Raw genomic sequence first — 13060 nt, 5'->3', positions numbered from 1 at the left:
GGGTAACATCTCATAGCAAGAACTGGCAAATCTGGTGCAGTCCATGAGGTGGAAATGCACTGCAGTACTTAATGCAGCTGGTGGCCACACCAGATACTGATTGTTTCTTTTGATTTTGACCCCCCTTTTGGACACATTATTCAAGGTCTGTGGAACTTGTGCAGTTTGTTATTGAATCTTATGTTCATACAAATATGTACATATTAAGTTTGCTGAAAATAAACGCAGTTGACAGTGAGAGGACGTTTCTTTCTTTTGCAGAGTTTATATTAGCGGCCCTTTCGGTTACTGGCACAACACTAACCGTTAGGCTACCTACTGCCCTTTTGATAGGTTTACCTCAATGCACATTACATGCCAATATGGCATCTTGCCCTCTTCTACTGGACACTAAACAAATCAGTATATCATTCAATGGTGGTCTGTTAAGACACTTTAGGATGATATATTTTATAGACATACATGTGTACAAGCGTACATTCAAGTTTGAAATTCCAAATGGCTTTTGATATATGCGTGGCAATGGAATAGGGACCTTGTCACAGCCTGCCATTTTACTCATGGAGGGGACATGCTAAATAAGTCAATGGAAGAAGCACATACAAACAGTGCAGAGACCAGAAAATATCTAGTAGTATTGTCTTTATTGACAACATGGCTCAGACAAAAACAAAAACAGAAAATGAACAACCGAAAAACATACATCCTGACAAGGCCGTCTCCTACACCCTGCAGTATCGGAGTTGTAACCAGGTAAGTGTTGAGTGACAATTTAGAGCCATCTCATCCGAGTTGTAGCTTGGAATGTGTGCTCAGCAGACCTAGACCAAATAAATACTTGTTATATTTCAATTACTTGAGGTACGCTTGATTTAGCTTGCTCAGCATGCCAGAGTTTGTGTTTTTGGGACTATTCCATTGGCACCTAAAATATTAACCCTAACCATAACCATAACAAAAACAAGTACATGTTTGACCCAGGTGTGGTTGTCAGTAAGGCTGAGGTCCTGTTGGCAAGTCTGTGTGACTGCGATGCCAGGTGACTGAAACAATATATATATATATATAAAAAGAAAGATTCTCTTCAGAGGGAGGAACGGATGACGACCCACGTAGACAGAAAAGGCTGACAGTCTATGAGATCCACTCTCCTAAAGAGATCTTGACTGCCTGCTATACAAGTAACTTCATCTCAGTAAACATTGTATTTGAATGATGGTCCATGCCTGAAACTGACTCCTCTTAACAATACTGTAAAATAGACTCAAAATCAGTCCCATCTAAACCATTGATTGGATTCTCATTCGCAGATCTAAAGCGTCACCATGATCCTGGTTCGTATGTTTCATGGTATGAGCAGGCTCATTATTACAGGCCAATTGGTGAAATGCTGGACATTGTGAGAAACTACCTGCACTTCATTAGCAACAAAGTGCCTGTTTAATTATGTATGTGTGTATGTGTATATATATGAGAGTGTGTGCGAGGTCTTCACAGGCCAATGGTGTAGGACCTTCCTGCTGGGTTGTGGATAGCGGAGCATGAGGGCTCTGTCACGGCCCACTCGTACCACACCTTCTTCCCATTGTTACACCTCCAGAACCTCACCACGACATCATCATCCCGCGTCACTGGGATCGGTTGCTGCAGGTGGAAGAAACGGGTCAATACACTACATTCTTTTGGGTAATAAAAATGTGCTAAATGTAAAGTATACATTTTACATGACAGTCAACTGACTTTGAGAGGGAACAGGATGGGGAACCAGGAGAACATTCCGGGAGAGTGGGTCTCTGGCTTGATACCTTGACCAAACAGACACACACATTGATGTTAACGATATCCATCCATCTTAAAATTCAAAACATCACCATTCCCACTCTTGGTACTTACTGAGTGTGACGTCTCCGTAGAGAGTGGTCTCGAAGTATCCAGCAAAGCCATGCAGCACTGTGTTACATCCCACAGAGAATCTAAGGCACTGGTACCTATTGTTGTTCATATCTAAAAAAGGAAAGGAAAGTGCATTTATTACATATCTTGTGTGATCGTTACCCGGTGTACCTAGGGTGTGTGTATTACCTATGGCTGGATGTGTGAGGGTTGGTGTGCAAGCGTTAGCCATGCAAGGGGGTTTGAAGCGTGTATGTTACCTGTGGTGGGGTGTACAAAGGTGAAGCAGGCTTTGGGCTCAGCCAGCTGGTGGAAGTTGTGGAGTCTGACGACATAGGGGGTCTCAAAGTGGCACTCGGGGTCCTTGTCCCGCTCCCTGCACCCCCTAACCTCATTATACAGCTTGGAGGAGGAGAGGGGGGCAAGGAAAGAGGTGTAGGAACAGGGGATGCTAACCCCACCATCTGAGGAACGAGATAATCGGGTTTGGATGAGAGAGGGTATAGGCAAAAAAAGTGCATTGAATGACATATCGTCGTGAAAGCCTCTCATCTCCAAAACAGAAACTTTTCAGTAAAATGGATTTTTTTTTTTTATCCATATTTTCCCCATTAACAAATATACAATGACATTTCAGAAGCAAGTTATTATCAACTTTGTTGGTCCTAGTCATGAAATGTTCAGAGTACAATGAGTGAAGTTACTGCTTACGAGGTTGTCATCCGACAGCGAAGAGATGGCCCTTTCAGTAGTGTGACATTTCAATATCAACGAGGTGCACTGCAGAAGTGCAATATTTACACCTACCTTTGAGAAAGTGCTGTGCTCCATCTAGACACTCCGGGGAGAGCTCGTTGTCCCCGAAGGACCCGAGCAGCTCGCTGACGATGATGTCCGCCTTCTCAGGTGCCGCCCACTCCCTCATGTCACACGACACCACGGTGACCTGATCGCCCCACTCCTCAAACTTCCAGTTCTCAAGCCTGGGAGAGAGTGGCAGGATCAGTCTCACAGACAGAGGGTGGAGCTCAATGGAGATTAACGTTGCCAACCTTATATAGTCCTGTAATTTACCTGCCAGAAAGTATTAAACCTAACCGGGCGATTACTCGTAATACATGAATTAAATGATTACATTAATGAAACTATGTTGAAGGAGTTCTATAATCTCCTTGAATGAGGTTGGTGAACAACAGAAACCCCATTAGAGGGTCAGAGAGGTCCACTCACGTGACAACAGCGTTGGGGTTCTTTTCAACAGCGTAGATACGGAGCTTCCTGTCAGCCTGCTTGGCAGCACGCAGGGAGGCATTGACTAGAGGACCTCTCCCAGCCCCCAGCACCATCAAAACTCTAAGGTCACAGAGCATACATACTGTTACGCACCACATACAGAGGGGGGGGGGTCATTGTCAGGAGAAAAGATACTAAGAGAGATGACAGAGAGGCAGGTGTTGGAGCTACTCACTGTGTATTGGTCGCCTTCTGCTCCTCCGGGACTCTGTCGAGCAGACACTTGTACACAGCCTGCAGAAATATCAGGAGAACCCAATCAGTACTTCATTATATTACCCTACCAGCCACAGCACCATTGCTAGCTGTTACAGTGTATTAGAATGGAAGAGATCTGTGTCAACGGCTCCTTACCTGCTGGTACTGGGAGTATTTGATGGGATCCTTCTCGAACACTTCATAGGTCTGAGACTCCAGATTGTCCATGAGCGGCTAATGGGAAGAGAACAATTAGAGACAAAGATTCCAATGCATACACACAAAATATAATAGGGGTGGGAATCGCGATACTGATACGAAAACCATTAATTCCCCGCCCATCACTATAATATACAGTACCGGTCAAAAGTATGGACACCTACTCATTCCAGGGTCTTTATTTTTACTATTTTCTACATTGTAGAATAATAGCGAAGACATCAAAACTATGAAATAACACATATGGAATCATGTAGTAACCAAAAAAGTGTTAAATCAAAATACATGTAATATTTGAGGTTCTACAAAGTAGACACCCTTTACCTAGATGATATCTTTGCACACACGTGGCATTATTTATTTCATAGTTTTGATGTCTTCACTATTATTCTCCAATGTAGAAAAGAGTAAAAAATAAAGGAAACCCCTTGAATGAGTAGGTGTGTCCAAACTGGTACTGTAGGTATGACTATTTGCAAGCCTCAACAAGCATACCTGGAGAGGAGACTGTAGGTAATCCTCGTAACCCTTGGCAAACAGTTCATAGGCATTGGGGGCAGGGCGGTTCTGGTTGAGGTATTCAAGGTACTGCAGGTAGGAGCGGAAGTCCTTCTCACTGTGACGACTGGTGCCAGTGAAGATGAACTGGGCCTCAAGCTGGGAGAAGAGAAAATGTTTTGTAAAATACATAATCAAGGACAGAGTGAAGATAATACTTTTATTTGCTATACCAATTGCTGTAGCCTAGAATTTACAGTACCTTGAAGAGACGGAAGATGATTTTCTGGTGGGATTTTGAAAGGACTGGGAACCCTTTCTTATTGGTCAAAAAGATGCTGGTGGGAAGGACGGCTGCTTTGATTGGCTCCCCAAGCCACTTGTCAATCACAGCGTCGGAGGGCATATTTTCTCCAACCTCAATGGCTTCAGCAAAAGGAAGGGAAGACAAATCAGGAACAATTGTGACCAAAACAATGACTTATCCGTTTGTCAACACCACCCCAACATGTTTCCCCGTCCTGCTCCCTTACCTAAACAGATTCTCTTGTTGTAGTCACACAGAGTTCTGAATGAATGCCACCTGAAAAAGGAAAAACCAAAAAGGTACATTTAAAACTAAAACTAAAAAAATCTGCAGGCCCTGGTCACAGCACAAAACTTACCAGGCCCAGGTCTTCTCGTCATCACTTCCATCATCTGTGTGTTTCGTCAGCTCGTTCTCGATGATGTCATCACGCATGTCGTCAGCAGAAATCAGGGGGACCCGGATCCAAAACTGATATGAAACAATCCAGTTGCTTAGTTTTAAGTTAACCGATTTACCTTAACATTGCCCGTCACAATACAAGGCAAGGATTAAGAATTAGTTCTAATTCGTATATGCTATAGATAAAGAATGTTTGAGTGCTGTAGTCACCATGCAGGAGTGGTGTCCCGTCTGGATGTGGTTGAGCAGCACGCGGGCCAGGTTGGCACAGTGAGGGCCCTTCAGAGGGACCATGAAGGCTGGCAGACCCAGATATGCTGAGAAGTTCAGCTCCTGTACCAGGGCCTGAGACAGGACAGAGGGATGGCAGGACATAGCAACAATTAAACTTGTAGCTAAGATGTTTAAAACGTTCTGCTTGAACTTGTCTTAGTTTACGAACAAGGCTGGGGGTGTATTCACTAAACCAAACGGAAGAAAAATGGGGAGGGATCCAAGATAACTTTTTCCAAAAGACAGTCGTTCTCATTGCAAAAAGTTATTTTGGGAAAAGTTTTGCAACGGTTTACTATGTTGGAAGTTAATGAACACACCCAAACTCTGTCAACTCACCGCTTCTGAATTCCTGCGTTCTGTCTCCACCTCTGAGTCGGTCTCGATCCATGGAGAAAGCTTTCCAACAACCAGAGTGTTCCAGTCTGGGTAAGGAAGAAGTGAAATTCAATATCCTGATACTTAATTAAATATACATACTATAGAGCCATTAGATGGCCCTGTAAGTAGACCCCTGTGCTCAGTGGAACTGGGGCATGTGCATGAGACTGAACTGTGGTCAGTATGAATACAGGTAGCCTACTCACCTCTCCCACAGAGCAGAAGGTCAGAGCGCGTATGTGCTCCTGATCGGACTTTGGCGGGGTCCAACTCAAACTCCCTCCTGAACCTCGGGTGGAAGAGGGGCATGCACAGGAAGTCAAACCTGAAAAAGACAAATGGGACATTAGTTGACACTTGATCTAACGTTAGTTCCGTTTGTTAGGATCCCCATTAGTTACTGCACATGCAGCAGCTACTTTTCCTGGGGTCCACATAAAATGTACAAATACATGAAAGTACAGGACAGTTAGACAAGAACAAAAGATATTACATTAAAATCCAAAATAAAAACACTTGTTGAAAAGACAAATTACAGTTGAAGTCGGAGGTTTACATACACTTAGTTTGGAGTCATTAAAACTCGTTTTTTCAACCACTCCAAAAATGTCTTGTTAATTTCTTATGGCTGGGGGGCAGTATTGAGTAGCTTGGATGAATAAGTTGCCCAAAGTAAACGGCCTGCTCCTCAGTCGCTAATATATGCATATTATTATTAGTATTGGATAGAAAACACTCAAGTTTCTAAAACTGTTTGAATGATGTCTGAGTATAACAGAACTCATATGGCAGGCAAAATCCTGAGGACAAATGAACCGGAAGTGAGAAAACTGAGCTTTGTATGTTTTCACCAGAGTCCCCAATGAAATCCCCTTGAGATATTAATGATGTTGCACTGCCTTGGGGTTCCACTAGATGTCAACCATCAATAGAAATTGTAATGAGACTTCTATGGTGTTGTGGGAGTGAATGATAGCAGAATGCATCAGGTGTCTATCAAGCAGCCCTTTTCTGATCATGCTTATTCCTCATGGTATTCATTTGCGTTCCATTGCTCACGAAGACAAGAAGGAATACTCCGGTTGGAACTTTATTGAAGCTATATGTTAAAAACATCGATGCTATGCAAGATCACTGGATGTTTTTGGAACTAGTGAATAATGCGCCAATGTAAACTCATATTTTGATAAATATGAACTTTATCAAACAAAACATACATGTATTGTGTAACATGAAGTCCTATTAGTGTCATCTGATGAAGATCAAAGGTTAGTGATAAAATTCTCTCCATTTGTGCTTTTTGAAACTCCTCTTTGGCTGGGGAAAAAAATGGCTGTGTTTTTCTGTGGCCATGTGGTGACCTAACAATCGTTTGTGGTGCTTTTGCTGTAAAGCATATTTGAAATCAGAAACCGTGGTGGAATGAACAACGAAAATAGCTTTAAAAATGGTATGAGATACATGTATGTTTGAGGAATGTTAATTATGAGATGAGTTTTGAAAATGGCACCCTACACTTTGACTGGCTGTTGTCATATCGCTCCCGTTAGTGGGATTAGTGGGATAATGACCATCGTTATGTTTGAAGGGAAAAGGGGGAGGCTGCAAGCCGAAAAACACCCTCCCAACCGTGAAGCACGGAGGTGGCAGCATCATGTTGTGGGGTTGCTTTGCTGCAGGAGGGACTGGTGCACTTCACAAAATAGATGGCATCATGAGGCAGGAAAATTATGTGGATATATTGAAGCAACATCTCATGACATCAGTCAGGAAGTTAATGCTTGGTCGCAAATGGGTCTTCCAAATGGACAATGACCCCAAGCATACTTCCAAAGTTGTGGCAAAATGGCTTAAGGACAACAAAGTCAAGGTATTGGAGTGGCCATCCCAAAGCCCTGACCTCAATCCCATAGAAAATTTGTGGGCAGAACTGAAAAAGTGTGTGCGAGCAAGGAGGCCTACAAACCTGACTCAGTTACACCAGCTCTGTCAGGAGGAATGGGCCAAAATTCACCCAACTTATTGTGGGAAGCTTGTGGAAGGCTACCTGAAACATTTGACCCAATAAATCTCTATTATTCTGACATTTCACATTCTTACAATAAAGTGGTGATCCTAACTGACCTAAGACAGGGCATTTTTTACTAGGATTAAATGTTAGGAATTGTGAAAAACTCAGTTTAAATGTATTTGGCTAATGTGTATGTAAACTTCAACTGTATATCTACACAATTAATATACAGTACCAGTCAAAAGTTGGACACACCTACTCACTCAAGGGTTTCTCATCCAAGAGTGTGTAAAGCTGTCATCAAGGCAAAGGGTGGCTACTTTGGAGAATCTCAAATATATTTTGATTTGAACACTTTTTTGGTTACTACATGTATCCATGTGTCATTTCATAGCACATATACAGTACAGTTAAAACAGATATTTAGAAGGAGGATTGACACTGATACAAGATGTTGTTTTAAAGCTAAACGTGCCTTTTGCCTGAGTAACCTCTGGTGGCAGAGCATTCCATGACGATATGGCTCTATACATAACTGAGCGAAATATTAAATTGGCTTTTGGTGTTGGTACAGTGAAGAAACCCACAGCGGCGGGGCCTGTTTGAAGTGTACGCAAATGTATTACTCAAGTTAGGCATTTTCAACACACAGATGTTTATTAAAAAGACTCGAAGATAAGTAGTCCATTTCAGCTCAAGCATGAATGACTATCATGTGTGTTGTTGATGTTTGTTTTTTTGTGTGCAGTTAATATGGGCAAGGCATGCGGCTTTGTTTTCGGCCAGCTGCGGCTTTACACGGGCTTTCTTTGCTGCACCTGACCATTACTGGACAGTAAATCAAGATGATACAAAATTATAGCCTGAACAACTAGCACAGTTGATCTGGGTCAAAAAATATTTGTATAAAACATACATACCTCGCCCCATCTTTACAACAACTTAGTCAATGACTTGATAACGATTACTGGCCATTGAAATAACTTGACGCTCTTGCATAAAGTTGACTGTAGCTAGGCATATTGCTGTAACTACAAACGTTTAGGGTTATTTACTTGGATGATACATTCAAGTAACGTCATGGCTCCACTGTCAAATGTATTCTCATCAAATCATATTGGGGTCGTGGTAAAAAGGATCATCTCGTTGTTAGCCATTGTGATGGTGCACGTGGTAATTCACCATCACCGGCAAATTCACCTAGCTAGCGAGCTACGAGTAAAATAGCTAGCAACATCACATGCAGAAATGAAGCCGAATGGTGTATACTAGCCTTGTCGGCTCCTGTCTTGACCTCCACCTTCCTCCAAATAATTGCTGGAGCGAACCAGTTTACTTACCCAAGTTTAGCCACCGCCGCAAGTGTGTCAGCAACCTCGGGCACACAACTCAAATCTCTCCCGCAGGACACCCTGCCTCCTGTGTTGTGGGACGCCATCGTCAGCCGAGTGAATGGGAAAGAAGAGAGTTGCAGTTTAGTAAAAGGGAAACTGACGCCATTTTGGGTCGGGTCATGTATTTGCTATCATTGGAGCTGAGAGTCAAAATGACTTCCCCTGGAATGCAGTTTCATACGTTTCGAGAACTGTCGCGATACTTGCACGTCCAGTGAGATAATGGTAGTTTGAGGCTGTTGTTCGAAAAACACTTGGGATCATCTTGATCACGTACGCTGCATTCAAAATAATTGGGAACTCGGCAATCTCCAACTTCAGTGCGTTCAACACAACTGGGAATTCGGAAAAAAAGCTAGCTCCGAATGGAAAAATCTTTTGAATGGTCATCCAATTCGGGAATGTTTTTATTTAACCTTTCTTTAACAAGGCAAGTCAGTTCCCCCTTTGTTCCCCCCCTTATTATTTACAATGACGGCATACCACAGCCAAACGCTAACCCAGACGACGCTGGTTCAATTGTGTGCCGCCCTATGGGACTCCCAATCACGGCCAGTTGTGATACAGCCTGGAATCTAACCAGGGTCTGTAGTGACGCCTCTTGCAGTATGATACAGTACCTTAGACTCCTGTGCCACTCTGGCCTCTTTCTAGAGAACAGACCAATGACTGTATATATGAGTTCCCATGCCGCGTTCAAAACAACTGGGAGCTCTGAAAAATACAAGGTCGATCATGATGTCAGTGATCTTCAGGTCGGTAAATTGGAGATCTAGAATGAGGCCAGAGTTCCTGAGTTGGAATTCTGAGTCGGATGATCGTTTAAATGATTTTTCCCGGTTTGAGTTGTTCCCAGTTGTTTTGAACGCACTGAAGACGGAATTCAGAGATTTCCCAGTTCCGAGTTACCAGTTGTTTTGAACGTGGCACCAGTTGTCTTGAAAGCACCAATAAGAGGGATTGGCTGACAATGTCACGAAAATGATGGGAGGCTTCAATAGGGCTAAATGGCTGTGTTCGAGAGGATCAAAACTGCAATGTGTCATGGGTAAATTGTGACTGACTGACTGATCTACAAATAATAATGAGTCCTTATTTATGATACAAGGTGATTTGTAGATCAGTCAGCATGCAGTCGTTTTGATGCTTTCAAACATGGCTGGTGTGTTGTTGTGATTCTGGATGGAAATGTAGCTAGCAACAATGATAATAATTAGTTGATGTTGCTGTACGTGATCCAACACGTTCATAAAAGCGTCCAATGGCACTTCTGTTAATCAAAACAACTAGATCACATGCATTTCACTGACTGGTCACAGTGCATTTGACTGACAGCTCACAGTGATCACTAGTTTTTTTCCACCTTTGAAATGTAGAATTAAATTTATTGTGTTAGTGTGTTGAATAGATAAATGGTGCTGGAGGGAATAGCAGCCGTTTTACGGGCTCCTGACCAATTGTGGAATGTTTTGTGTTTTTCTTCTTCTTAAAGTTTTTTGTAATGTTTCCGCCATCACTTCCTATGACTGAAAAGAGCTTCTGGACATTCAGAACAGGATTTCTACTTCAATGAGTCAGAGGTTGAAAATATATTGCTCATCCTGGACATGGCCCAAGTCCCCGATACTCGGAAAAGGAAGAGGCGGCATTACAGAGGCCGGCGTGCGGGATACCTGATGAGACTTCGTCGGCGCGTTGATAAAACGCTTTTGCACTCCAATCTATTGGCGAACGTGCAATCACTGGAGAATAAACTGGACAAACTCCGTTCGAGACTATCCTTTCCATGTGATCTGAAGACTGTAATATCCTATGTTCCTCCGATTCGTGGCTGAACAATGACATGGAAAATATACATCTTTTCTATACATCGGCAGGATGTATAGGGGTGGTGTTGTGTGTCTCTTTGTTAATCACAGCTGTCGCTCGATCTCTAATATTAAGGACTATTTTTATATTTTTATATATTATATTTATATAGTCAAGCTACCCCATGCAAGCATCTGCAAAACACTTGACCCTATGTATGTGTATGTTTGTGTGAGGGGAGGTGAAAAGGTTGCCTCAGTGTGTTGCAACTGAGTGAGGACAATAGGGGCCAGAATGACAGGAAGTCACTCCAGACATACTACCTCTAACAGTAGCTCAACGGTTCCCCCAAGTTGGGCAAGCAAGTGCCTTTGACTGTCGGCCCAGATTATGTATGGTCGTACTAGTCACACACACACACACACACAACACATGAATCTGTGGCCCAGAAACAGGCTCCAAACAGAACAATAGCTTTATCATTAGTGTGCAGGATATAACGTTTTCTCTGTCTCCAGTTAACTTAAGAGGAACCAGTGAGTTTCTGTCAAGTCTTGGCTGAGTGCCCAGACATCATGGGGTCATTCTACACACACAGAAAGAACAGTTAGAACAGCCCTCACAGAAGTCTCGAGGTTCTGCTTGCCTGAGTTAGAATTCCTCCCGATAAGCTGTAGACCATACTATTTATCAAGATAGTTTTCATAAATATATTTTTTGTAGCTGTCCATTTACCACAACAAACCAATGCTGGCGCTAAGATCGTACTCAACGTGCTGTATTGGGCCATAAGCAAACAAGAAAATGCTTACCCAGAGGCAGCGCTCCTAGTGGCCAGTGATTTTAATGCAGGAAAATTGAAATCCTTTTTACCAATTTCTAAGCAACTACAAGCAAAAACTCTAGATCACCTTATCTCCACACACAGAGACGTATACAAAGTCTTCCATTGGTAAATCTGACCATAACTTTCTCCTCCTGATTCCTGCTTACAAGCAAAACAGGAAGTACCAGTGGCACACTCGATACAGAAGTGGTTCGATGAAGTGGACGGTAAAGCCACAGGACTGTTTCACTAGCACAGACTGGAAAATGTTCCGGGATTCATCCAATGGCATTGAGGAGTTTACTACATCAGTCACTAGCTTCATTAATAAGTGCATTGACAATGTCATCCCCACATTGGCCATATGTCCATATCCCAACCAGAAGCCATAAATTACAGGCAACATCTGCACTGGGCTAAAGGCTAGAGCTGCCACTTTCAAAGAGCAGGACACTAATCCAGATGCTTATAAGAAATCCCCCTACACCCTCCAATGAAATCATCAAACAGGCAAAGCGTCAATACAAAACCAAGATCGAATCCTACTACACCGGCTCTGACGCTCGAATGTGGCAGGGCTTGTAAACTATGATGGATTACAAAGGGAAGCCCAACTGCGGGCTGCCCAGTAACGCGAGTCTACCAGATGAGCTAAATGCCTTCTATGCTCGCGTTGAGGCAAGTAACACTGAACCATGCATGAGAGCACCAGCTGTTCTGGATGATTGTGTGAACACGCTCTCAGTAGCCAACGCGAGTAAGACTTAGACAGCTTAACATTAACAAGGCTGCAGGGCCAGTGGTGGAAAAAATACCCAATTGTCATATTTGAGTAAAAGTAAAGATACCTTAATAGAAAATGACTTAAGTAAAAGTGAAAGTCACCAAGTAAAATATTATTTGATAAAAGTCTAAAAGTATTTGGTTTTAAATATAGGTAATTGCTAAAATATAGTTAATAAAAAATATAGTTAATAGTTAATCATTTCAAATTCCTTATATTAAGCAAAGCAGACGGCACCATTTTCTTGTTTAATTAATTTACGGATAGCCAGGGGCACACTCCAACACTCAGACACAATTTACAAACAAAGCATGTGTGTTTAGTGATAAGTGAGTGAATTTAACCATTTTCCTGTCTTGCTAAGCATAAAAAAGGAGTACTTTTGGGTGTCAGGAAAATGTATAGAGTAAAAAGTACATAATTTTAATTAGAAATGTAGTGATGTAAAAGTTATAAATAGTAAAGTAGAGATACTCAAAACAACTACTTCACTGACATTTTCAACCTCTCCATAACTGTCTATTTCAAGCAGTCCACCATAGCCCCTGTGCCCAAGAACACTAAGGTAACCTGTCAAAATTACCATCACCATGTAGCACTTACGTCTGTAGCCATGAAATGCTTTGAAAGGCTGGTCATGGGTCTCATCAACACCATCTAAGACACCCTGGACCCACTCCAATTAGCATACCGCCCCATCAGATCTACAGATGACACAATCTCTTTTGCACTCCACACTGCCCTTTCCCATCTAGACAAAAGGAACACCTAC

General features: G+C 42.5%; 1 protein-coding gene across 4 annotated transcripts; it reads right to left on the bottom strand.

The window, feature by feature from the left end:
• Positions 1–625: 625 nt before the first annotated feature.
• On the bottom strand, positions 626–9508 carry LOC112226699 (protein arginine N-methyltransferase 5). 4 transcript variants are annotated; one of them, XM_024391197.1, is made up of 17 exons: positions 9490–9508; positions 8816–8894; positions 5671–5789; positions 5423–5508; positions 5021–5155; positions 4767–4879; positions 4635–4684; positions 4364–4527; positions 4099–4260; positions 3541–3618; positions 3362–3420; positions 3124–3246; positions 2701–2876; positions 2154–2357; positions 1894–2004; positions 1741–1811; positions 626–1644 (listed from the first exon to the last, which is right to left on the bottom strand). In XM_024391197.1, the coding sequence occupies exons 3-17, from the start codon at positions 5771–5773 to the stop codon at positions 1492–1494; spliced, it is 1788 nt and encodes a 595-aa protein (XP_024246965.1). In that variant the 5' UTR covers positions 5774–5789; positions 8816–8894; positions 9490–9508; the 3' UTR covers positions 626–1491. The 4 variants fall into 4 exon arrangements, with proteins under 4 accessions (XP_024246965.1, XP_024246964.1, XP_024246961.1 ...); XM_024391196.2 differs by lacking the exon at positions 9490–9508 and adding an exon at positions 9051–9317; XM_024391193.2 differs by lacking the exon at positions 9490–9508 and having other exon boundaries at positions 8816–9021.
• Between the last annotated feature and the right edge of the window lie 3552 nt (positions 9509–13060).

The sequence above is a fragment of the Oncorhynchus tshawytscha genome, linkage group LG28 (genome assembly GCF_018296145.1).
Source record: "Oncorhynchus tshawytscha isolate Ot180627B linkage group LG28, Otsh_v2.0, whole genome shotgun sequence".
NCBI lineage: Eukaryota > Metazoa > Chordata > Actinopteri > Salmoniformes > Salmonidae > Oncorhynchus > Oncorhynchus tshawytscha.
Note: the sequence above shows the minus strand (reverse complement) of the source record. Positions and strands in the feature narration are given on the sequence as shown.